The following is a 27804-nucleotide window of genomic DNA, read 5'->3' as shown; positions in this document are numbered from 1 at the left end:
AATTGTGAAAGTGAACTGCTATCAAAGACTTTAGAGTAACACAAGACGCGTCACTCTTATTATTATGAATGGGAGAAAGTGCAATGTGCAATATGGCGGAATAAGTCCCGCCTTCTAAATAAGGGCCAATCACCAATTGGTAAAGTCATCGCATGACTGCAGCGGCCGTTAGAAGCTCCGGTTCCTATAGAAACAGTCAGACGCGCACTTCCTATAGAGACACGTGCTTAGGACTGCACATGCGCATTAGCTTGATCCAACCTGAAAAATACCGTTATTTATGAACAAAAACAACATTTATGAGATAGTTGTTGTCAGACTTCATTGGTGATTTCAAATATGAAATTTAATCAAAAACTTGGCAAACAGCGTTGGAGAATTCGAAGTTTCCCCATTCAAAGAGATAGGAGCTGCACTTACATGCCTGAGGGGCATTTCAAAAATGGCTGCCGAGTGACTTGTCTTAAAGGGACTTTGCTGCTATTCAGCCTTCAGCAGAAATTTCTGTGTTCTTTAGAACATTTGCAGTACATTCACGGTAGATAGACGTGTGCCATTATGTGTTGCCGCTTTGGAAACAAAACCAAAGGTTAAAAAAAAGAACAACAAAAGTGATGTGAGCAACTCTATCCATTTTGGCACCTTCTCTTTCATAGTCGTTAGCAAACTAGGTATGCGGCTTCAGGTTGATGATGCAAGCATACTGCGGTTCCAACCCCAAAAAATATAATGTAAATAGAGACCAGCGGGGGAGGGGAGAGAAAGCAATTTTAGACAGAGCCCCACCATCTGATGCATCCTCAATCCTCAAAACACATTTTATGCATTCTTGAGTATTTGACTCACACTCTGTTTCTGCTTATATGCTGGGGCAAAGTAATGGTGGTGAAAACAAAAACAGACATACCAAGAAACCAAAACAACACTGATCATCCGGGTGTTAAGACTGACACCACTTCTGGCTCCAAACTCTACTACAGATCCCAATAGCAAGCAAAAAACGGTGCTAACATGCACTCACAGTGTGCTGTGGTACTACTGATATCTCCATAAATAAATCGTTGTTCAGACAGCAATCTCAGGGGACTGTAGTGTACATTGTGAGTTTTAAAAAGCTTTTAAAATGAAGCGTTATAAATGAAGTGTGCTAATAAAAGGCTGGAGATGTTCTCACTTGAAACAGGTAGAGGCTTGGACCTTGGAAAGCGGAGATCCAATCCAATGTAACATTATGACCCAACACGTCCCATTACACTAACATTCACAGACATTCATATGCAATTAATCCACAATCCATCTGCTTACACATATATATATATATATATATATATATATATATATATATATATATATATATATATAATGCATTGTAATGTTTTTTTAACTATATGCATTATGCATAAAATGCACAACATTTGTTTTAGTAAAATTTACTTTGTTACTTAAATACAGAGAGCCTACACTTCCTGGAAAACTGGAAAAACCAGCTTGACCAGCTTAGTCTCGTTGGACTATAAAACCTGATGTTATGTGAAAAAACAGGAAAGAGACGTGAATGAGGATTTAGGGAGAACATGGGAGAGCCGACCACAACTGCACAGTGTCTGTTGTATTTTTCATATTAATACAGCCAAAGAAAAAGAGGAGTGGGCTGGAAATACCTTCACAGATTCACAGATTGACATTATATCAAGCATTACATTATTTTCCTGACAAATAAAAATAGGGCATGATGGAAAATGTACAGCACATTCAGTCAAACTGACAGATAAGGATTATTTGTAGCACAACCACAAGGGTAATATCTATGTTTCAACCACAAGTTTCAGTCATTTTGAGTGGAAGTTCCTCAGACCGGAAATGACACCCATAATTTAAAACGCATAGACTAGTTTGGATAAAGGCGGATATGTTGTATTCATTCATAGTGAATGGTTAGACCTAAATCAAAGAATATACACTAACAAGAAGCGACAGTCAATAGAACGTTCCATTGAAACACCGGCGCCCAGCAGCAGCCCTGCGTTTCCGCCATTTTGGGGTGAAAGCGAGTGTCAGTCCACTAGTTTCTATGGCAATATAAGCTGCTTTGTTAAAAAAAATAAAAAAAACGTGCATTAAAGCTGAAATCCAACCTGAATGATGACAACACAGAATAAAATACAATCACTAGTGATCATCAAATCCTTTTTACGGTTTATTTTACACACTTTGTGTTTAAGTCTTACACTTTTTTCTCAAAACTTTTGCTCTCTAGAAACCCAGTCAGTTTGGGTTAAAATTGTTTAAAAAGCTTATAAACACTGAATTATTACCAACATATGAAATTAAATTAAGGACATGCATCAGAAAAATTAAGAATGTTGGACAATAAATATATAAATATATCAGCTTGATTTTGCAGTGTTGTCTAATGTCCGTTAAAGCAAAAGTGTCCAAAAGTGTGAATTTTGGGATAAAGGACACAGCAATCATGTATTATACGATTATTATGTTGTAGCGTGATCCCTTAAAACATACAATATAGCCTATTTCAATTAATAAATGTGTAAAGTTGCATAAAATGGAAATACTCAATAAAGTAGGCTACATTACCTCAGATGGTTGAATGGTTGGATTCCACAACTGGTAAAATAAAACACTTAAGACAATACAATATTTACTGTAGGAGCCATACAATTTACTGGTGACTTAATTTAAAAAACTGTTCTATTGCGCTTCTGATTCGGCAGTGAAATTCGCCGATTTTGGGTGCGTAAGATGTGAAGGATTCTATGGCCCAGTTAGTATTTTCAGCCCAAAATGGCGGCCGCGCTACCGGAGCGCCATCTAGTGGCTGTTACCCAAAAAGTATCAAAGTGTCGTCTCTTGGGTTCTAAGCTCTTTGCCTAAATTAAGCGTAGTAACTACACGGCTCTATGGAATACTTGATTCTGATTGGTCAGTCGCTACATTCGGAGGCGTTCCCCGATAAAAACCGTCGTCGATAGCAACGCTGAACAACACACTGTCCATCCGGGAACTTTCACGTCTCTCGTATCACACCGCGTACTCCCTCTCGCAAGTTTCAGACAAACGCAACTGCTGTCATCTTGCATCACTATTATATTTATCGACTGCTCTGAAAATAAAAGCGGAGGACTTCAGTATTAATAGTAGTAGGCTACTGTAATATTGTTGCTGTGTTTATCTTCTAGCTAAGACAATTGTATTGTATGCTGTATGATAGTAATAAACAGGTAAGATTTCAAAGCAGTTTAATCTCATTTCAGTATCAATATCTGCTGTCTCCATAATTATTTAATATATAAAAGCAGTGTAATAAGCAGTATGACTGTACTTTATACATTAAAAGTCCGTCTCGTGAACTTTTTCAGTCGTCTTGTCTTGTTTAATGTTCATCCAGTCGGTTGTAATCGCAAAATAAACCCCTTTAAGGTTCAGTCACATGTGTTTTGGTTCTCTTGTGGTTTTGTACAATATGTAATTTTCATACTTTAGTTAAAAACCCTCTGAAATAAGAATAACTCTGTCCTCCAGACTACACTTCCAATATCATCATATTTAATGTGTTGTTGTTGTTTTGTTTGTTTGTTTGTTTGTTTTTTAACAAGTGAACACAGTAAAACCACACTGTCAAAAATTCAGGCAAGTCAGCTACATACTGAAGTTTGATTTTAATGGAAACATTGAGCTGTGTTCTCATGGGGCAAGTTGTCACGTGTTTAAAATATTAAAACGCCGTTTATTAATCAGACCATTTTTGGGGCCAAACCAATAATTAGAATTTTTGTTAGCCATAACAATAGTTTGATATATCTGAATGATACCTTTTGCATGTTTACTGTTCCATTCATTGTTTTGAGTTTCATATCTGCTTTACTTTATTCCAGAGATGGATGCGGGGCCATTTAGCAGGAAACAGTGGGCATCACAATCCTTACGGATAACAGCCAAAGAGCTCTCATTGGTTGGGAGTCGTGGCAAGCATAATGCCATCACTGAGCGCTTTTCCAAGTGAGTGATATTCCCTTTATTTCTTCATATTAACACTGCTTATCACATGGCTCTGGGGAAGATGTGCTCATCTGTGAAGATTATCTTGTTGAACAAAACGTGTAAGCAGCATCATAAATTTTTGAAAAATGCTGGATGGAAATTCCAAGATGTGCATAAATTCGAAAAATGCACATAAATAATGTATGCACTCAGTTGAGGCGGATGCATTTTTATCTGATAAGACAACAAAAACATGTGCAGGACATAACTGGACTAACCAGTGGACCAATCGCATCACAGCATCTTAAATGTTGGATTGATCATTCTCAATCGCCTGAGCCAAAGTCTGTCATTAAAAAGATTTGGTTTAAAGCAAGAAAACAAAACCATCACTTGATACAAATAAGTGGTGCAGGAAGTATATGAAATACAGGAAGATAACCCGGACTGATAGTAAGATAAGTAAAATAAGGAAGAGCTCTAGACGAGATAATGAAAATGTTCCCACCAGTTTAAAAATTGTCGGACTGTAACATTAAAATATCCATAGAACCACTGAAACCATGACAAGAGAAAACATTGAAATTCCAATATCTAGATTTTTTGTTAAAATGCATTAATTATTTTTGCCAAAAATGGTTCAGATGAGTGAGCCCAAGCATAGTTTTACTTACTCTAGTACATTATGAAGCCCATATCATATATATATATATATATATATATATAATATATATATAACATCCGAAGGACTTGGCCAGGGACAGACTGCATATTTTATTTATGAATTTATGATTAATTTGTTGTATTCATTTTAGTGTCAATACTCCAAACTGACTTAATCCCTTCAACAATGACTATAATTTCTTTTAAAGAAAATAAAATATTAATTGAGTTTCAGTTCAGTTTCAGAACCAGCTTTTTGTGGACATACAACTCATGTAATTCTCTGCTATTTGAGATCATTTTTAGATTGCTACAGACACAGATATCGGCTCCGTTGCACAATCCTGCCGCTTATGGTCTTCAGGTGAAAGCAAGAACAGGAAAGGTGACAAAATGTTTGCTGCTAGTGAATGCCAGTAGGGGGCAACAATTTTCCAACTCTATTTGGACCAACATTCATAATCTTTCCTTTTTTTTGCTTTCACCTGAGAGCCATGAGCTTTGAACACAATAGTCATCTAAGCAGTGTTATTGATGAACTGCTTTTCCAGTAATTAACCATGTTGGTTTTTATTTGTGTTTTGATTCACACTAAGTTTGTGATATCGATATCACTAAATATTTTGAGAGTTGTAACTAATTGATGCCCTGTGAATGCTCTACTGATCTTACACCTCGTCTTTCAAAAGTGTGTATGTCTTTGCCTTTAATGTCATTAAACAGAATTGTGAAAAAAAAAAAAAAGAGACAGAGAATTCAAACTACAAATGGCTTACTTGTTGTTGTCTCTGCATATTAAACTGGAAGAGGAAATCGTATTCTAACATCAGAAAGAAATGTTTAGATTGTAATATGATAATGAAAATGATACCTTTTAAAACATTTACTCATACTTTTCTTTTTTGTTTCTCTTTCCTTCTCTTTCTTTTTAGATATCAGAAAGCCGCTGAGGAGGCGAGTGCAGACAAGAAAAAAATGGTAAGTGTTACTGGTGCACTGTATAGAAGTTACAAAAACAAAAGAATATAAAATGTATTGTGTCGTGGCAACTTTTATGTACTTCATCAGTGCACTCTTGGATGCCTGCTAAATGAATAAATGTAAACGTGACCTAATTGTACCTAGTTGTTTGACTTTCTTCCATTGAACACTGAATGAGATGTACTGTACTGCATTGTAGCACTAACAATCCCATTTAGTTTCTAGATTATACTTCATTATATGAAAATGAGAATTAATTGACAAGTTGTACAAGTTTGGAATGACTTGAGGGTTGAGTAAATTATAACATCTCTTTAAACTTCAGAATCAATGCAAGACAATAGCTGCATTTACATGGACCCTATAATCTGTTTGTAATCAGACTAGTAGCACAGATGGAATAAAAAGTCACATGTAACCACATCAATCAGAATGAATTGGCCAAATCCGACTGAAATTTCAATTGGATTGCAAGGGGTGGTTTAAACCATTTCTAATCTAAGTTTGATTGTACATGTAAATATTTAATTTCATGTAAACATTTGATCTTTTGACATGTGCACACTGCACGAATACATTTCTCACTGTTGGCGAGCACTTCACAGACGATGAGAATTTTAGAATGACACGGCAGTCATTTATTATACTATATTCAACAACGACTTGTGCGTCATATGTTATTGTTTCGGTTTTCGATGTGTCGTCCAAGATGTTTCTGTCTTTCTTTCTTCAGTCAAAAAGAAATGAAGGTTTTTGAGGAAAACATTCCAGGGTTTTTCTCCATATAGTGGACTTCACTGGGGTTCAACGAGTTGAAGGTCCAAATGTCAGTTTCAGTGCAGCTTCAAAGAGCTCTACATGATCCCAGACGAGGAATAAGAGTCTTATCTAGAGAAACCATTGGTCATTTTCTAAAAAAAAATAAAAAAGTATATACCTTTAACCACAAATGCTCATCTTGCACTGCTCTGTGATGCGCCACGCATTATGTAATCATGTTAGAAAGGTAATGCGTGAGTCCGTAGGTGGAAGTAACGATCCAGTGTCTACAAAGTTAACGTGCAAAGACTAAGTCAAATGCACTTTACAAAAAAAGGTAAAGCAACGATGTCGGCGATTTTGAATTAGGAGCATGTGCGTGGTGCATCACAGAGCAGTGCAAGATGAGCATTTCTGGTTAAAAGTATATCATTTTTACTTTTTTTTTTTTAGAAAATGACTGATCGTTTCGCTATAGACCCTTATTCCTCATCTGGGATCATGTAGAGCTCTTTGAAGCTGCACTGAAACTGACATTTGGACCTTCAACCCATTGAACCCCAGTGAAGTCCACTATATGGAGAATAATCCTGGAATGTTTTCATCAAAAACCTTCATTTCTTTTTGACTGAAGAAATAAAGACATGAACATCTTGGATGACATGGAGGTGAGGAAATTTGAATTCTGAAGTGAACTAATCCTTTAAACCAACTCTTACAATCCAAACTTTCTTACAAACCTTGACTTTTTTAATTCCATCTGTGCTACTACAAACGGATTATTAGGATCCGTGTAAATGCAGCTACTGTTGAAAACTGAAAGGCTGCATATTGGAGCTAACAAGAAATACATTCTAAGAACGTTTTGCTAACTTTCCTTTTAAGTTCTAAAAACGTTATTTCTGAATGTTCTCTGAACATTCAAAACGTCCAGTTTTTTAAAATGTTTTAAACACACCCTGTTTTTAAAATGTTTTTTTCTTGGTTATACGAATGTTAAGGGAACATTACATTGTATCATTCTTCAAATGTTATGACAATGTTACTTTTGAATGTTCTTTGAACATTCTGAAACAAGTAGTGACATTTACGTTCAACTAAAACATTCCATGAATGATGTTTTTTGTGCTAACAAAAACGTTATTTTGAGAACGTTATTAAAGACCAGATAACATTAAATGAACATTCTAGCAACCTTACGTTTCTTCATAACTTTGAGAGAACCTTGCCAGACCTTGTTAGCCAACGTTCTGAAAATGTTCCCTGTTAGCTGGGTCTTTATATGCAATCCCATAGATTAATATTCTAACCTAAATTTTTTTTTTTTTTTTGCAATCTCATTTATGAGGAATGAAAACAGACGAGAAAGAGTTAAATTTCATCACATGCATCATTTCCTGTATGCAGGTTTCACTGCAAGCGCCTTTTAATCATCTCCGACCTCTCCATCTCACACACATTCCCTCTTCCCCCTTTTTCCTTTCACTTCTTTCTTTCTTTCCTTCATGGGGGCTGTTCAGTGGGGCTGGACTAGTTCTTACAAGTTTCCTGCCTGCCGCACATCTGGTAGAGCTTTATCACTGATGTCCAGCGCCCAAGGAGCTCGAAGAAAGCAGAGCAGAGAAAAGACATAAAGAGCGCCCTGTCCATCCAGGTCTTTCCTCTCGTCTCCTACAACTTCTCTATCTGGTGTCTGGTTCAGCATGCTTTCACAAAGACTGTTGCATGTCCTCTATCTACAGAGCTTGTCTTGATTTGGAGTAGAGACACAGAGTGTGATAGAAAACAGCCTTTCTTTGTTTGAATTGTCTATTAGACTGTTTTAACTCATATTAATAGAGTTTGTGTTGACATTCTGTTCAGTATGTTGATGGTGGTGATGTAATGCACTTTAAAAAAATCTTGTACTAAAGCGGTGATGTAAGAAGAATGTTTGATGGCTTGATGAAATGATAGTGTTTTAGGGGGAGTGTGTCATCATTGGCTGTTATTATTTGATGAGTGTTCTAGGAGCTGAAACCCTGACTGTGTTTTGAACAGCTGTTTCCTAGATTATTGTATTATCCTCATGAGGAGATATTCTCTCATGTCTCGTCATGTCTGTTTTCGTAGGGTTGAGTCACCTGACACTTCTATTCCAGACAAAATATCATAAATTAAACTTTCAAGTGTTATGTTAGTTTAGCTCTTTTGTCTATAATGTACACTAACCGTCAAATGTTTGGAAACACTTTTGAACGGACAATCATACTATTAGTATTATTATTAGCTTTTATTTTTATCTTTTCTGTTTTCATTTTAATTGTAGTTAAATGTATTCATTTTTTATTGTTTTGTTGAGCTTTTATCATTTCTATTGTCTTTTTATATAACCATTCAGGTTTATTTTTATTTCAGTTTTTATTTTAGTTTCCATTTAGTCATTTTAGTGATTTTACTTTAACTTATTTCAGTTAGTTGTCAAGGTAACATTTAAAATGTTCATTTAGTTTTGGTTTTTCATCTGATATTTATAATCTATTTTATTCCAGCTATATTTCAATTAACAAAAATGTTTTCAATAATTTTATTTTTTGTTAATGATAATAACCCTGAAATGGTTATGCTTAAATTCTTAAAATTAGTTTTGTAGATTTGTAAATTATATGTTTGAACTTCTTTACAAAGAATACATTTACATTATAGAATGGATTATTTGGACTTTCAACAAGTGATAAGTGAAGTTGGTTGAAAGATTTCCCAGATTAACTGTAATCTAGGTAGAGAATAATATAAAATAAAAAATCGTTTTGATTTAGCAGTTTACAGATATGAATGATATACCTAATGCAGCTTGTTAAGGAGAAGTATACTTTTTTTTTTTGAGTGATTAAACTTACAAAGTTTGCATTAAAGTAGGAACTCAAGGCATATCTAGAGTCCAGAATATCCTAGTCTTGAGCTCTTTTGCCTTGTAAGTAGTAGTTAGTAAAAAGAAGCAAAAGTAGTTGGAATAAAACACAGGTGTCTGAAATGAATGTCTGACTGAATTAACCTCTGTCACTCTTTCTCAGTCTGTTGACAGTTTGCCTCTGTCCGTGCGGTCAGGAAACCTGAGTGTGCTGAAGAAACGCTGGGAAAAGACGCCTCAGGAGAAAGCTGCTCCTCAGCTCAGTGTGGCACCAGTGATCCGTACGGCTCAGTCTGCCTCCCGCAAACCCAGCAGTCCCCCAGAACCACCTGCTTCCTCCAGCAAACCCGTGCGACAGGCCAGCCTGAGCCAGGAGCCAACGTCCCATGAGAGACCTGCGAAAACAAAGGCAGACATGGAGAATAAACAAAAGAAGTGGGCAGAAGAGAAAGAAGAAATCGAAACTGCATCCGATCCATTCTCTCCAACTTCCCCTGTGGAGAAACCAGCCTTGCCTCTGAACAGCCTCAAAATGATGTTTGAGAAGGGCAAAAGCAAGGTGAGAACGTCACAGATGAATTACATTACTCTTCATTCTCTAAATTTCCTGGTATGTTGTGAAACAACCCAACAATGGTCCGTAATCTAGTATTATAATGTCCATCAGTTGCATTTTTCTCGCTTACATGCCAAATTTTGCAAAGAAATCCAAAATGAAGCCTGTTTTAGGACAATTAAATTTAAATTCTCTTTCATCTCAGTTAAACACAATTTTCCTGCAAATTGCATTACTGTAATGTGAAATCTCATTCTCATTAATGTAATGTGAGGGGGGGAAAATCACTCCCAGCATGTAGTACAAGTATGTAAACGTAAATTAAGGACAGTACATCTAGTACATCTAGGCAGCTATTTACACTTAGCATTAAAAAAACTGACACTTTAGTCTTCTTCAAAACTTTGTGACTTGCGGTTCAATCAGATCTGTAGTGAAATCCACTTTTGACCTCTGTGTGAGGAGAAAATGGCCTCTGGGATGGATTAAATCTTTGACAAGTTAATGTATATATTGAATTTTGAAGGTGCAACACACAGTAATGTTCAAAATATGTCTCCATTTTCAAAATCTTTTGGCAGAACCTCGTATTAAGTAGCTACGGAATCTGTAATTACCAAATAAAATATTAATTCAAACCCCAAATTAAATGTATTTGAACAGTGCTCTTGTTTGTGCTGTGGCAAACATGTTAAACCAGCTCGTTGATTTGAATAGACATTTTAGCAGCTTTTTACTTCTGTTGTGAAATGGTAAATAAGGGTGTGTTCACACATGGCAGGTTTGGTTAGATTAAAATGAACTCTGTTGCGATTGCTCTGTTAGTTCATTTCATTTGAATAAGTGTGAATGCTGCCATCTGAACCCTGCTGCGCACCAAACAATTGTACCCATACCCAACTTTTCAACCAAAAACAGGACTTGATGTCGCAAAATGTGACCCTAGCAAGGACAGAATGCTCAAGATTACCTGTTTTTTCTCGCAACGTTGCCCATCACAGTTCAGTACGTCGGAAACGCCGCCTCCTTGCAGCAGATCTTCATTTGTGTGCGTGATGGTGGAATTCCTGCCGCTGTTTTGACTCCTTTGCACATTTCATAAGCTTTTCACAAATTCTCAGCTGGTAAAAATTCCATCATATGAACATACATACGACCATTGCATCTAGATCAGCACACAGCATTGTTTTGTATGTTCAATATTTCAGTCAAAATATTCAGCATAAAAGCTGTTTTTTCTATCTCTAGGTTTGGAATTAAAAATGACGATGTGAATGCTAAGCGAACCAGGACTAAATGTATCTTTTTTTTTTTGTCTGGACCAAAAGAGAACCAAACCAAAAGTGTGAACACACCCTAAGTCAATTTAAAGGTGCCATCGAACATTTTTTTTACAAGATGTAATATAAGTCTAAGGTGTCCCCTGAATGTGTCTGTGAAGTTTCAGCTCAAAATACCCCATAGATTTTTTTAAAATAATTTTTTTAACTGCCTATTTTGGGGCATCATTAACTATGCACCGATTCATGCTGCTGGCCCTTTAATTGTTCGCGCTCGCCCTTGTCTAATGCCTTTCATAATGTTGGGAACATGGGCTGGCATATGCAAATATTGGGGGCGTACACCCCGACTGTTACGTAACAGTCGGTGTTATGTTGAGATTCTACGGAAGAGGATTAGGGCCAAGCAATAGTAAAAAAATAAAACCATCTCGAGATTAAAGTTGTTAAATTTTGAGAAAAAACTCGTTAAATTTCAAGAAAAAAGTCTAAAATAAAATAATGAGAATAAACTCATTAAATTATGAGAAAAAAACTCATTAAATTTCAAGAAAAAAGTTGAGATAAAATGTTGAGAATAAAGTCATTAAATTACGAGAAAAAATTTGTTAAATTACGAGAACAAATTCGTTAAATTATGAGAAAAATGTCGTTAAATTTAGAGAAAAAAGTCGAGATAAAATGTTGAGAATAAAGTCATTAAATTATGAGAATAAAGTCATTAAATTACGAGAAAAAAGTCATTAAATTATGAGAACAAATTCGTAATTTAACGAATTTGTTCTCGTAATTTAACTACTTTTTTCTCGTAATTTAACGAGTTTATTCTCAACATTTTATCTCGACTTTTTTCTCGAAATTTAACAACTTTAATCTCGAGATGGTTTTATTTTTTTATTATTGCTTGGCCCTAATCCTCTTCCGTAAGATTCGCCTGTTCTTCGGAGGTCTTTTAAACAAATGAGATTTATATAAGAAGGAGGAAACAATGGAGTTTGAGACTCACTGTATGTCATTTCCATGTACTGAACTCTTGTTATTCAACTATGCCGAGGTAAATTCAATTTTCATTCGATGGCACGTTTAAGGATAATTTCATCAACTAACCTGTACATAACTTGATATGGATATGTGCCCAGTGGATATACGTTTCTTGGCTTTACCTCATTTGACTGAGTGCCCATCCCCCATTGTCATAACCAGAGGCCAGGCATGTCCTCACATTCCTAACTGATTCCTTGGAATCTTCTGGAATGTCTCATTCCATGCTGAAGTTGAAGTTGAGTTAGCAATCTGCTCTCTGAAACAGTGACTGGATCTAACATTGTCTTCATAATAATCTGCAGTTATTATCAGCCTGTTGCATGAAGATAGCTGAACAAGTGCTGAGTTTAGGTTTAGAGTTGACAAAACCGTACAAATCCAACCTAGCTTAGATCAGGTTCAGTAGGCTAACATCACTCGATATAAACGTTCTATGTCAACTAAGGGTTTGATCTAGACTACGATTAAATGTGCACCTGAAAGTGTGACACGTGCAGCGAACAGCCAATCACACAGAACATGCGAGCATCAGTTTGATTGACTTCTTGCGAGAAGAGATCGTTATGAAAGAGGCAGGAATAAACACTGCTGCTGCAGCGAAAGTTTGAGAACTTTAGCTGAAAGAAAATATCTGACTATATCAATGCATGTGAATCGACTGAATTTAAATAAGTATAGGTTCACAAAGAGCTCAAAAGAAAACATGTTAAGCTTATTCATTTTAAAAGCTTTATATATTAAAGCTGGTGTTTATATATATTTATATTAGTTTAAATGCAAAGTTTAATATTAATTGTCTATTCATATAATAATTATATGAATATATTATATGAATTACAAATAATTATAGTTTGCGATCTCTAACCTGGAGCAGGTTAGCTGTGCAGTGTAAGTTGCAATGCCAATAAACACTGCTAAAAACCAATCCACCTTCTTGAACCTGAAAAAAACAGTTTGGTCAAACTAATCTCAAACTTACCTGGGTAGCATCTGAACTCGGCTTTGTGCTTAGTCTTGCAATAGCAAATACAATATTAACTGACAGTGAATTACTAGATCCAATTCTTTGGGTGGATAAAAGGGGAACAATATCAACATCTTGCTCCTGTCTTTATCCTGTTAATACTGTAAAAGTTCAGTTAACAGATTAAGGAACTGAAAAGGTAATAAATAAAATATATAATTAGATATAAAAAGTGAAGAAATTTTGATGCGAATGAAAATTGAGCAGGAAAATGTTACATTTTCATTAAAAAAAAATCACAATGGAAAACATTAGTACTCCAAAATAAGCTTAATTTCCTGTCAGAAAGATTTAACATTTCTCAAGGTTAATTTTTTTTTATGAAAAATGTTCTTGCCAGTTTGTGAGATTCACCCAGTGAGATTTAGCTGTTTATGTGTGTGTTTAATGTGGTCTATAAGCAAGTATCTTACTTAGCTAGCTAGGTGGAGTTTGTGACTATGGCCCTGAGTCATGTTCTTTAAAATTCCCCAATCCAAAGGGGTGTGATGCAGAGACAAGTATGTCTATTGTTCCATCACAGTGAGGCAGTTGTTTGAGCTGTTTCCTGCCTCCCGAAACGCTGGTTGAAAAGACAAAGGAAAGAGAATGCTGGTGATGCAGTAGATGAGTCCCTCTTTGACCATCACACATTAAAAAGACTCTTCATTACAAGTCACATTTTATGAACGGCATCTGTGACATGCTGTCGATTAGCACAAACAATCATTTTACACCGTTTTTTAGTTTGTGAAAACATTAGGGGCAAAAAATGTTTACAGAAATTTACTTAGCTGAGCCAACTCACTGCTCTAGAATAAATGTTAAAATACACACTGTTCTAAGACAAGACCTCTATTTGTTAACGTGAGACTTGTAATAAAAATGCTTAGCTAATGAAATACAAGGTAACACTTTATTTTAATGTGTCATTGTTTCAAATGCTACATGGATTTACTATATTATTAACATTTAATTATGCATATGCAACTAAGACTAAGCAAAACCCTAAACCTACAGTAAGTACATGTTGTTAATTAAGATTACTCATTACTTATTTGTGTAATTACATTGTAACAGTGGCACATTAAAATAAAAATGTAAAGTGCACTTTAGGCACAAAACACGTTCTACCCAAATATGTCAAAGGCAGACACTGGCTCAATTTCATGGACAGCTGCCTTCCGAAATTAATCATTTTACTAACCCAAACTTACCCAAATATCAATGCATCTGGTTTAATGTCACATCTCACCTTAATCATCAAACTAACACAAGAGAGCATAGCGGTCAATTATTCCATCTGACCTAGAATTGGCTGTGCATCAGTACACTGTAAAAAAGGTTTAAATAATAAAAAAAAAAGTTACCTGGTTGCCTTAAAATTTTGAGTTCATTGAAATAAAACATTTTAGTTAATACAATGAAGGCAATTGGTTTAATCAACAAAAACTCAAAGTATTATGTAATCTGAACCAAATTAATTATCTAAGTTAATTTGACAAAAGAAAATATGTTGTGATAACAAATCATGAAAATAATTTTTTACAGTTTAGTGCTCGTGTCTGTGCTTTCATACTTGTTTCTGGCCCTAAACATCCATTGTTTAGACTTAAAGGGTTAGTTCACCCGAAAAAAGAAATTTCCACACCTGTAAGACCTTCGTTCATCTTTAGAACACAAATTAAGACATTTTTGATAAAATCCGATGGCTGAGTGAGGCCTGCATAGCCAGCAAGATAATTAACACTTTCAATGCCCAGAAAGCTACTAAAGACATATTTAAAACAGGTCATGTGACTACAGTGGTTCAACCTTATTGTTATCAAGCGACGAGAATACTTTTTGTGCACCAAAAAAACAAAATAACGACTTTATTCAAACAATATAGTGGTGGGCGACTTCAAAACACTGCTTTATGAAGCGTCAAAGCTTTACAAATTTTTTGTTTCAAATCAGTGGTTCGGAGCATGAAAGTCACATGATTTCAGTAAACGAGGCTTCGTTACATAACTTATAAGTGTTTAGAAATTTCAATGGTTCACACTGGGGGGCGTGACTTTGGCAGTTTGATAGACGCTCTGATCTACTGATTCGAAACAAAAGATTCGTAAAGCTTTGAAGCTTCATGAAGCAGTGTTTTGAAGTCGCCCACCACTATATTGTTTGAATAAAGTCGTTATTTTGTTTTTTTGGCACACAAAAAGTATTCTCGTCGCTTCATAACATTAGGGTCGAACCACTGTAGTCACAGGAACTGTTTTACATATGTCTTTAGTAGCTTTCTGGGCACTGAAAGTGTTAATTATCTTGCTGTCAATGCAGGCCTCACTGAGCCATCAGATTTCATAAAAAATATCTTAATTTGTGTTCTGAAGATGAACGAAGGTCTTACGGGTGTGGAACGACATGAGGGTGAGTAATTAATGACAGAATATTCATTTTTGGGTGAACTAACCCTTTAAGCACTTAATCAATTTTTTTATTCAATTTCATAAACTGAGGGATGAGTATAAATTCAATCACAACTACTTGGAGGGCTACTGAAAGAAGCTTTGCGGGAATGTTTTAGTCGGATGCATGCTGTCTTTCTCACCTTATTACACACAAAAATGTTTTGGCACACTCAGCTACGGCAGTCCCCATCTGCTCGTGTTGCTGTGTGGTGATGATGTCATGGGCCTGGTATGCACATACTTTTTTAAACCCCAGCAGGTCTCTGGAGAACTACAAAACCTTCCTCAGGCTACACACCGTTTGCCTTGCCTTGCTCCCTCTTTGCTTTATTCAAACATTTTTGTTCATGTTCTAAATGCAGCCACTGCTGACTTTCATATTTCAGGCTTGATGTGAATTTGCTTTAAGGCAGTCAGAGTCCTTGAGCTCAGAGGTGGAATCAGTCTAGTTTTTGCAGTGTGTGTCTTTATTTTTAAAAGTGTTGTTCCTCTGAGGTGGTTTTCAGAACCATCTAGTTGTATTTATGGTAGGGAAAAGTGGAGTAAACTTTGGCACTTTTCTTTTTACTGGGATTATATGGGATTATAGCATAGAAGGATGGCTTCTCAAAAATGAATAAATACATAGATAAATGGTGCAGTACATTAAAGGTGCCATCGAACGTTTTTTCACAAGATGTAATATAAGTCTAAGGTGTCCCCTGATTGTGTCTGTTAAGTTTCAGCTCAAAATACCCCATAGATTTTTTTTAAATTCATTTTTTAACTGCGTATTTTGGGGCATCATTAACTATGCACCGATTCATGCTGCGGCCCCTTTAAATCGCGAGCTCCCTGCCCCCTCTGAGCTGTCGACTATAATACAGTGCATTTACAAAGTTCACACAGCTAATATAACCCTCAAATGGATCTTTACAAGATGTTCGTCATGCATGCTGCACGCATACATCGATTCCTGTGAGTATAGTATTTATTTGGATGTTTACATTTGATTCTGAATGAGTTTGATAGTAGCTAGGCTAAAGCTAACGGGCTAAAGCTAACATTACACACTGTTGGAGAGATTTATAAAGAATGAATATGTGTTTATGCATTATACAGACTGCAAGTGTTTAAAAATGAAAATAGCGACGGCTCTTGTCTCTGTGAATACAGTAAGAAACGATGGTAACTTTAACCACATTTAACAGTACATTAGCAACATGCTAACGAAACATTTAGAAAGAAAATTTACAAATATCACTAAAATTATCATGTAATATGGATCATGTCAGTTATTATTGCTCCATCTGCCATTTTTCACTATTGTCCTTGCTTGCTTACCTAGTCTGATGATTCAGCTGTGCACATCCAGACGTCCTGCCCTTGTCTAATGCCTCGAACATGGGCTGGCATATGCAAATATTGGGGGCGTACATATTAATGATCCCGACTGTTACATAACAGTCGGTGTTATGTTGAGATTCGCCTGTTCTTCGGAGGTCTTTTAAACAAATGAGATTTATATAAGGAGGAGGAAACAATGGTGTTTGAGACTCACTGTATGTCATTTCCATGTACTGAACTCTTGTTATTTAACTATGCCGAGGAAAATTCAATTTTTAATTCTAGGGCACCTTTAAGGGTAAGCTGTGTTACTGTATGAGTATGTTGTGGAATATATGAATAATTTACATTTCAAATACAAATATAAACAAATTAGTTGTTCAATATAAAAACTAATGCACACTTCTTTCGAAACTATTTGCAACATAATTTGTATTTACTATTTATTTTACTACAGTTTTTCTTTTCTTAGAAATGTTAAATAAATCTTAAATTCTTGATATAGAAAAATAACATTTACAAAAAGGGTTACACTTTATTTTGATAGTTTGATTTGATCATTTGACAGAAAGATGCCAGTCCTTTAAAACTTCCGTTTGTCTGCCTCAAAGACATTAAATATTTTACATTTTAATGAGAGCTAGACTGAAATCATGATATTTGGTCCAAACTGTACTAATAAGGCCTCTAACATTGATTTAGGCCCTTTGCTTCCCTATATGTTAAATCCACTGTTAAAAATTTGGGGGTAATAATGGATATGGATTTTAAACTTGACAAACAGATAAACTCTGTAGTCAGGTCTAGTTTTTATCAGTTAAGGCTTTTATCTAAAATTAAGCCCTTTTTGTCATTTATTAGGGGCTTTCACAACAGACGAACCTTTTTATAGTTCCTAGAACTATTAGCTGAAGTACCCGGATTTTGCCATGTTTGCACCGCAGGAACTAGGAACGATTTTAGTTCTAGGAACTTCTTTTGGGGGAACTAAATTAGCTCCTACTTCAGAGCAGGCACTAAACCAGCACTATAGGAACTATCAGTGATGTAAGTGTACAGCGCATGTCAAATGCATGTCAAACACCGACACCCGGCATTTTTAAAAAGCTGTAAAAACATTTACTTCACAAATATGTAAAACAGCGATAACGCCATTTACCTGTTGTCTGCAGTGCTGTGGTGTTTTCTCCGCCTCGATGATATGTAATACTGAAAGTTGTCATAAGAGATTTCATCTCTAAGCCCCACTTTTTGCTCTTTCAGTTGCGTAAATTATGCATTTAACATTCCATCTCTGTTATCACAAAACCCACGACACACAACAAACACATCCACCGGTTTTTAGCATTTGTTAATGCCGCGCTTAAAGACTCTCAGGGAACTATCCTAGTGGCTAGTTCCTAGAACTGAGTTCCTAGAAGTATTCGGTGCGAAAGCCCCTATTGATTTTGAAAGGCTTATACATGTTTTTATTTCATCTCGTTTAGACTGTTGTATTGCCCTCTATGTTGGTGTCAACCAGGCCTCGCTGTTAGTGCAGAATGCTGCAGCTCGACTTTTAACACAAACGCGTAAACGGGAACATATTTCCCCCAAATTGGCTTCCCTACATTGGCTTCCGGTCCATTTTAGGATTGATTTTAAGGTTTTAATGCTTGCTTATGAATCCTTAAATGGCCTAGCCCCAACTTACCTTTCTGACCTTATACAACTGCACGTCCCATCATGGTCTCTGAGGTCTGCTGACCATATGCTGCTGATGGTCCCTAGAGTAAGAATGAAGCACAGGGGAGATCATGCCTTTGCAGTAGCTGCCCCTAAACTCTGGAATTCATTATCATTGACTGTGAAGATGGCCCCAACTCTGTCTGCTTTCAAAACTCGTCTTCTTATTGTTGTCTGTTTTATGACCCTTTATGTACAGCACTTTGGTCATCTACTGTTGTTTTTAAATGTGCTCTAGAAATGAATTAAACTTGGAACTTGAAAGTCTACTTTAGACATTCTAACAACTAATTAACTACATTTCAACTCACTCTCATTAGAGTTTTAGTAGACTGATAGGTTAGGGTTAGGGTTAGTAGAATAAGTTGCATAAGTTAATATGTTAATTATGTAGTTGCAAAGTGACTTACAGTCAGTAGAGTGTCTGTTGAGGAGCATCAAAAAAGTGTTAGCAGACACTACGTTTACTAATACTCGAATGACTGCTAGTTGCAAAGATACTTATAGAATGTCTCAAGTGTTACCCTCCTTTATTGGACTGAACAAAGTAATACAATGTTATCTCATAGGGCCCTGTGCAGACATTTTAAGGGACAGTGATGGTGATGAACCAAAGCCCAACCTCCCACCCCCAATTCAAATTGATGGAAATTTGTCATATAATTTAAATGTGAAAATCTTAAAAAGTGTACACCTCAAATTTACACCTCAACTTCCTGACTGAGTCACCTTTACCTTACATAGACTGTACCAGTCACTGCATTTTTAATCTGCATCAAGCCTTTTTTCAAGATGTTTGTGATTAGTTCACTTCAATATTTTCGCTTCATAAATGTCTGTATTGCAAAAGATTGTGCTTATAGCCTAAATGAGCGAAATCACACGAGCAGGAGTGTGATATGGCTCTATATACTGTATCAGCACATCTTTGTTCAGCTGTAGGCACGAGGCCACAAGTAATTTCAGCCCTGCTTATAAAGACCCATTTCGCATTACTGCAAGTGTGATATTGCTTTTATACATTAATAAGAACATTTTAACTGGTCTGATTCTTCATTCCACTTCCACCTCTCTTTATCGCCATACTTATTTAGTGCTGCCAGTAGAGCTTTATTTTTGTTTTTGTGTTTACTTTGAAGTTAATTATCTTAAAGACTAGGGTAAACACTACCCAGTGGATATTTCCTGGGAAAAGGAAGGGAGCAACGGGAAAGCATAGTTTGTGCCATTTCCTTCTATGCCTACAAGTGAATGCCGTTGTTGTGTGTGCACTACACATTTCTTTGTCTTTCAGTCTGTCATTGGTTTACATACTTTGTACTTGATTTTTCAGGAGCAAACAGAAGCGAACAGCAGCTCAGAGGATATGGACACACAAATGGCCAACAAAGGTAAATACTACAAGACACACACAGTCAAAACAAAGGTTGTATTGGATTTTCTGTTTCGAAAAGTTAAAAAATATATTCTGTCATAGGTACGCCCAGTCTGAAGCGCAGCGCCTCTGTCAGGGACAGGTTGGCGAAATATCAATTAGCAGTCAACAGACAGGCTGTTACTGTGCCACGATCTGTGAGTATGTTTACTGTATGGACAGATATACAGAACCTTTTAGCTGATGGTTTGCTGAAATATATAAAGATGACATATGGTGGAGTAAGAGTCTGATCTCTCAGAAATGTATGCAATTAATAGAAATTAATAGCATTTTTTTGTTTTTGTGCATATGGAAAAATAAAGTCAAAATTGAATTGAATGGGTATCTGTAGGCTTACTGGAGTCTATAACAATCATTACAATTAGAGAAAGGAAAAATTAAGACCATACCTTAAAATACTTCTCTTTTTTTATTTGTAGAAGTTTAGTGCAAATGCACACAACTAAATCTCACGCTCTCTTAATTGTGAACAATATCCTTGTCCAAGAAAACTAAATAGTAGTATATATATTTTAGTAGTATTATAGACCTATTTTTCAAACAGAGGGCGGAGCCTACCTGGTGATAGAAAATGACAGTTGTGCAGTAGCAGTCTATGGAAGCCACGGAATAAAAGAATAAAAAAGTTAATTTCGAGTTTATATCTCACAATTCTGAAAATTTTCTTGCAAATATGAGTTTATATCTCACAATTCTTAGAAGGCAAAACAGAATTGTGAGATATGCTCGTTATTCTGTCATTTTTCCCCTCAGAATTGTGATATAAACTCACAATTGCAAGTTATAAGTCTGAACTGGGAGACATCAGATATAGATCAGATCAGATATAAAATTATTTATGTAAAATGTTTTAGGTCTAAATATTATTTCATGCTGTAACTGCAATGTATGTATATTCCCTATGAACTGCACATGCAAATTTTATGTAGACTTACTGTTAGTAGACTAATCATTGCATGTTTCATCAGTCCAGTCTGTGATTTGCAACATAAACATCTGCATTTAGTTTCAAAGAGCGTCTTCAATGATGGTATTCTATAAAAATGAAGACTATATTTTTTGCATTCCTGACATCCAAAGGCACACCAAAACATTTTTTCTCTTATTCTGTGGATTTTGCCCATTTTCCTCCACTTGTTACTGCTATTTTTCTGCCAGCTGCAAGTGTCGTAACTGTGACGTCTGCTCCAAATTGGTCTATTTAGATCTAAAATGTAAAATCTTATTTTTTGTAATATATATCTAGTCCTCTCATGAAACTCTAGATGGCGCAGGCTGATAGGTCCTTAATGCAGTCTAGGTATCACCCCAAGCTGATTGGTCTCTGTTGAATCTGCAGCTAATGAACTTGCTAATCAATATTTAAATAGTTTGGTTCAGTGTATGCTGTAAGAAACTTGCAGTGCGCTATAAGAAACCCTCCACCCAGCTCCACCTGCCTAGATCTGCAGTGGGTAATTCATGCATGCTATTGTGCAGCAGCAGTATGTCTTACAGTATGTCTATTGGCAGTAGCAAGTCATATCCATTTCCATGCTAAACTGTTCTGAGAGTTGTCATGATAAATAACTGTATCATGAAAATAAACCGCATGATAGGAATGATGCAACCGCAGAGATAAACAAACCTTCTTTTTCAAGAATCATCATCATTTCCCAGGACAACTAATGCCACAGCATATAATAATAATAATAATTTATATAGTGCATTTCCAAAGATCAAGGGCACTTTACAATGAAAAATCATAAGAGAGTAAGTGTACTGTAAATACTGAGAAAATGTGTGATAAAACAACGTGTAACAAACACACCGTCATGTTTCATGTATACAGTATTGGAATTATTTTTAAAGTTACTGACCTGGAGTGATTGTCGCTTTGATTCAGGCAAAGCAGTCAGAAACAGATGACAGTGTTCCCTGTGTGGATCATAAGGAGATTGCGCCACCTGCTGGTGATGGACAGACAGTGGTACGATATGTGCTCTCATTTCCTTCTAAAATTAATTTAAATATACCAATAAAGACAAACTTATTTTAGTCATGTAATAACACTGAATTTACTGTTTGTATGTTTGTTTTTTAAAAAAAGGAAAAAAATTGAAATCTTATAACAATATATGTGAATTTATTGTAAAATATAATTTATTCCTGTGATCAAAGCTGAATTTTCAGCATCATTACTCCAGTCTTCAGTGTCACATGATCCTTCAGAAATCATTCTAATATGATGATTTGCTGCTCAAGAAACATTTCTGATTATTATCAATGTTGAAAACAGTAAAAAGGAAAAGGAAACTCTACAATCATTCAAAAGTTTGAGGTAAGATTTAAAAAGTAAGATTTAAAATAATGATAATAATACTTTTATTCAGCAACTATGCGTTACATTGATCAAAAGAGACAGTAAAGACATTTATAATGTTACAAAAGATATTTATTTCAAAGAAATGCTATTAATTGAACTTTCTATTCATCAAAGAATCCTGGGAAAAAGGTATCACATATGTATCAAAAACTGATTTCAACACTGATAATAATAAGAACCAGCATTAATAAGTGAACACCAATAATGACTGAGCACTAAATCAGCATATTAGAATGATTTCTGAAGGATTATGTGACACTGAAGACTGGAGTAATGATGCTGAAAATTCAGCTTTGATCACAGGAATAAATTATATTTTACAACATATTCACATAGAAAACAGTTCTTTTAAATTGCAATAATACTTCACAAAATTATTGCTTTTACTCAAATAAATGCAACCTTGGTGAGCAGAATAGACTTCTTTCAAAAATATTTAACAATTCTTAATTATTCCACACTTTTGACTGGTAATGAATATGTTTGTTACAACAATAAATTGTTTACCGTAAGATTTAATGAGGCTCCTATTTATCATTGTGTGTTCCTTCGCTCTCTCTCTACAGAACACACTCCCTCCGTCAAATTGTGCAAAGATCAATGGTGAGTCCATTGTTTTACCATTATAATTTAGTATTGAAGCCATGAGCTGATTTTATGAAGACTGAGTTATAGTTATGTTAGGGTAGTGCACATAGTGTAGTGGTTATCAATAAAAAATGAGTTGCTGGTTTGCTTTGCAAAGGGTCGCAACTAACCATGAAATTGCACAAAATGAAGACAGAAATAAGTAGGCTTCTGAAAAGAGAGAAGAAACGTATTTCATAATGTCTTATTGATATCAAAGGCTGAGCATCCAATGAAACTCCACTGTATTTTGGCTCAAATTAATCTGTCACTTAGTACATTCTAAAAAATGCTGGGTTAAAAACAACCCAAGTTGGGTTGAAAATGGACAAACCCAGTGATTGGGTTGTTTTAACCCAGCGGTTGGGTTAAAAGTTTGCCCAACCTTTAACTCAACTATTGTTTAAAAATGACTGTATTGCTTGCTTAAAATGAACCCAAAATATATTGGAAATTAACAATTAATAAATGAACATTTATTAATAAGTTTAATGAATAATAATTAAACAATAAACATTTATGAAATTGCTTATTAATAAATGTTCATCTTTTGATTATTATTGTTGCCTCTACACTCTAAAAAATCGCTGAGTTTGACCATTTTCAACCCAACTTGGGTTGTTTTTAACCCAGCATTTTTTAGAGTGTAGAAGTTAACCAATTTAGGTAAACACTAACATGTACAGGGTGCATGTCATGCCTTCATGTTTGAAAACTACAGAAGGTTGAAGGAAAGAATCCAGACCAGCGGACATGGGCGCTGAGGAACTAATTGTAATAAACCAATTTTACAGTGTTCTGAAATTTCACATGCTTGCAATGCTAAGAGTTATTCAGATGAATCTCATAAAATTAGTGTCTCACTCACAGTGCTGACATGTCAATGTCCTTTTCTAACTGTGATATAAAATATCTGAAAAATACAAACGTGGTGTTTCTTCATCAGAGACACAATCAAAGGTTAGACTCCATAAACATTTGTGGAAGGATCAGACTTTGTAGGACTTTTTTGAGGAAAAACACAAGATGATTCAGAACATTATAAAATAAAAGAGTGGTTTACAGAAGGCTACAGAAGCAGCTGAAGGACATTGAGTTGAAAAAACGAAGATGGACTGGATACTTTCACATGCAATTCGGAGTACAGGCATGGAACAATGACACAAGAGTATAGTTACAATAATTTCCACAGCTGCTGAATCACTTGTGTGCATGGACTTTTCCCTTTGCATTAATTCATTTCATAAGAATTTAATATATTCTGCTACACACCTGTCTGAGCCTTCATTGCACTGGATATCCTCTGTGATTTTGAAACCTCACTAAAATACAACATTTAAACCAAGATTAGTTCCTTCTGCTTTTCATTCAGGTACTTAATTGTTAATTTGTGGATTGCGGATTTATTCTTTCTTTGTCATGGATGGAGATTACCAGTTAGGTTTAAGCTGCTGTAGACAAGTCATTATCAAATAATCAGTACAGTATATAGTGTACACTATGTAGTGATCTGTCATGTATTTGTGTTTCTTTTAGGAGAGAATGTACACACACCGAGTCCCAGCACTGCAAACCCTGCGCCAGAGAGCAAGGACCCTCCTAAAGTGCCCAGGGTCCGTGGACTACAATCTCATTCCTCATTTCATTATTAAACGCTTATTGATTTAATGTTCGTGCATAGATTTAATTCTATCTGGGGAAATCAATTTTATATTTAGCTACTAATAACTTATAGTCAAATACAAAGGCAAAAATAAAAATATAGTTTGTCTGTGGTAGTGTGCAGAATATGAACATTAAATCTGCTAAGTGCCAGTATGGAATATGACAGATTTTATACTCTTTTATACAGATATTCATACTAAATACTGATTGCATTGCAGAAGAGATGTTAATAAACCTTGTTTCCCTGGACAGAAATTTAATCCGCCTGTCCAGGAAAGATGTGTGTCCTGCCAAAAGACTGTTTACCCGGTGGAAAAACTTATTGCCAATCAGCAGATTTACCATAAGACCTGCTTCCGCTGTGCCTTCTGTAATACCAAACTTAGGTATTTTTTGGCATTCATTCATTCATGCATTCATTCATTCACTCATTTATTCATTCATTCATTCATGCATTCGTTCATGCATGCACTCACTCATTCATGCATTCACTCATTCATTCATTCATTCATTCATTCACTCATTCATTCACATTCATTCATGCATGCATGCATTCATTCATTCATTCATTCATTCATGCATTCACTCATTAATTCATTCATTCACTCACTCATTCATTCATTCATTCACGCATTCATTCATTCATACATTCACTCATTCATGCATTCATTCACGCATTCATACATTCACTCATTCATTCACTCATTCATTCATTCATGCATTCACTCATTCATTCACTCATTCATTCATGCATTCATTCATTCATTCATTCATTCCATTATTTATTTATTTATTTATGACTGAAATCTAAAGTGGATTTTGATTAAATAATGGTTCAGTACATACCTCGGTATTGAAGTCACGGTTCGGTACAGCAGGGTGAGAAAACTACACATAAAATTGCTTCTTTTTTCTTCAACAAATTGTGTTTCTCTCTTTACAGTTTTTTTTTCAGTTGCTAACAAGCATTGTTCAATACCGAAACCACATTTTCAAAACTCTTCACACAGTCTGCATTACCAGCATGAATGTTGGCCAAACAGTTAATCTCACCTACAAAACTCACTCAGACCAACATAACACTGGCAATAATTCTCATTCAGAAAACATTTCATTCACAACACACTGACCTAAAAAACACTAACAACAGGAAGCATTACATAATTGATGAACTTTTCTTTTTTAAAGTTTCAATGATTTTCCACATAAATCAGTTCTTCATATAGAATACTGTAACACAATTTCACTTTATTGAAAGCATTTGTAACATAAATGAATCAGAAATTAATCAAAATTTCATTTTTTTATATGAATATAGTACTTGAAAATTATAACCAAAAGGTGAAAAAAGAGGGAAAAAACTCCAGAACTGCAATGATAATAAAAAAAGAATAAATAAAATACATTCTACGCATTACTGTAACAACATGTGTAGTTGTTCATTATAGTACATTACAGTTCTCATCAACATCAAATCAATAATCAAAAATATGATATATGATATAATATAGTTTTTTACAGTTTTTTACAATCGTTAGGACACATTTCTCAATACTTAGGCCACGTTTTCAAAACTCTTCACACAGTTCTTCTAACCAACTTTCATCTTGGCACAGCAGTTAATTTCACATTCAAAATGCACTAAATCTACCAGAACACTTCATTCATGTCTCAAATCAACTCATTCTTCCAGAACACTAGCAAAGGTTTTCACCCAGCAAACACACTTTGTCAGTCATAAAATACTGACCTAAAAATACTAACATCAGGTATCATTATACAATGTTTTCTTTTGTAAAATTTCTTAACAAAACAATAATAACACTGTCTATTGTTTAAAGTTCTGCAGTTTGTTACATGAACCTTGTTTACATAACAGTACAAAATTATTCCAAAGTTTTCCTCTTCGAATGGATGATAATGAAATTGAAAAACGAATGCTTGTGTAGGTGTTCAGTTTCATCTAATTGCTTTGATAGTATTTGATTTTTTAGATTCAGCATATATTTCATTACAATATTACTGTAGAAATGTAGCAAATTGCTGTCTTATTCAGTTTTGTATTATGTTATAGTTTTGAACATAAGTTTAACAGTTTTGAAAACAGTATGCAAGCATGTGCAAATTGGCCTGTACGTACAAAGAGTTTTGTAAGTTGTTGTGTCTGAGTGAGAAAAAAGTGCTCTCTCTCTTGCATTTGGCCACAAGTTCTGAGAGATGTACGTCATTGAATGCATTTTGTGCCAAAGCAATGATAATTGATCCTCAGTTTAGCCCACATAGACTTCTGTTGTGCTCACTGTGTGAAGAGTTTTGCAAAAGTGACCTAAATATTGAGAAATGTGTCCTAGCGTCTGTAAAAAACTTAATTTTTGGCTATAAAATTGAGAATATTTTAAAATAATTACAGCATAAATGCTTGGAATTTGCCATCTTTCTGTTTTGAATGTGTTTTTAATCATTTTGAATGCAGTGTGTTAGCATTAGAAAAATGTGCTGAAAATACATAGTATTTTGCATGTTGTGGAGTACGAATGGGAAAAGAGTTCCTGAATTTTGTGTGGTAACTGAATGCATTTTGTCTAAAAGCAATGAACAATGGTTCACAGTTTGGTCTGCATTGACTTCTGTTTCGCTGACTGTGTGAAGAGTTTTGAAAATGTGGTTTCGATATTGAACAATGCTTGTTAGCAACTGAAAAAAACTGTAAATAAACTCAATTTTATTTAACATTATTTAACCTCTAAATTATTTTTCAATTATTTTTCTACTCCAATTCATTTTTGAAATATAATAATTTACACAGTTACTGTTATAACTTGTTTTCGTGACAAATATATTTAAACAATAGGCTATATTAAATAATTAAAGGGTTAGTTCACCCAAAAAATTAAAATTCTGTCATTAATTACTCACCCTCATGTCGTTCCACACCCATAAGACCTTCGTTCACCTTCGGAACACAAATTAAGATATTTTTGATAAAATCCGATGGTCCCACTTTATATTAAGTGGCCTTAACTACTA

General features: G+C 35.0%; 1 protein-coding gene across 1 annotated transcript in view; it reads left to right on the top strand.

Annotated features, from left to right (window-relative positions):
• lima1b (LIM domain and actin binding 1b) overlaps positions 1-27804 on the top strand; it is a 35990-nt gene that overhangs the window by 4538 nt on the left and 3648 nt on the right. Inside the window, 9 exon segments of the mRNA XM_048172874.1 lie at positions 3894-4017; positions 5595-5640; positions 9456-9851; positions 20016-20073; positions 20160-20254; positions 22006-22089; positions 23052-23088; positions 24649-24725; positions 25030-25163. Coding sequence (XP_048028831.1) covers positions 3894-4017; positions 5595-5640; positions 9456-9851; positions 20016-20073; positions 20160-20254; positions 22006-22089; positions 23052-23088; positions 24649-24725; positions 25030-25163 — 1051 coding nt within the window.

Source organism: Megalobrama amblycephala, linkage group LG21 (genome assembly GCF_018812025.1).
Source record: "Megalobrama amblycephala isolate DHTTF-2021 linkage group LG21, ASM1881202v1, whole genome shotgun sequence".
NCBI classification, from domain to species: domain Eukaryota; kingdom Metazoa; phylum Chordata; class Actinopteri; order Cypriniformes; family Xenocyprididae; genus Megalobrama; species Megalobrama amblycephala.
The sequence above is the reverse complement of the archived record's forward strand: the minus strand, read 5'-3'. Positions and strand labels throughout refer to the sequence as shown.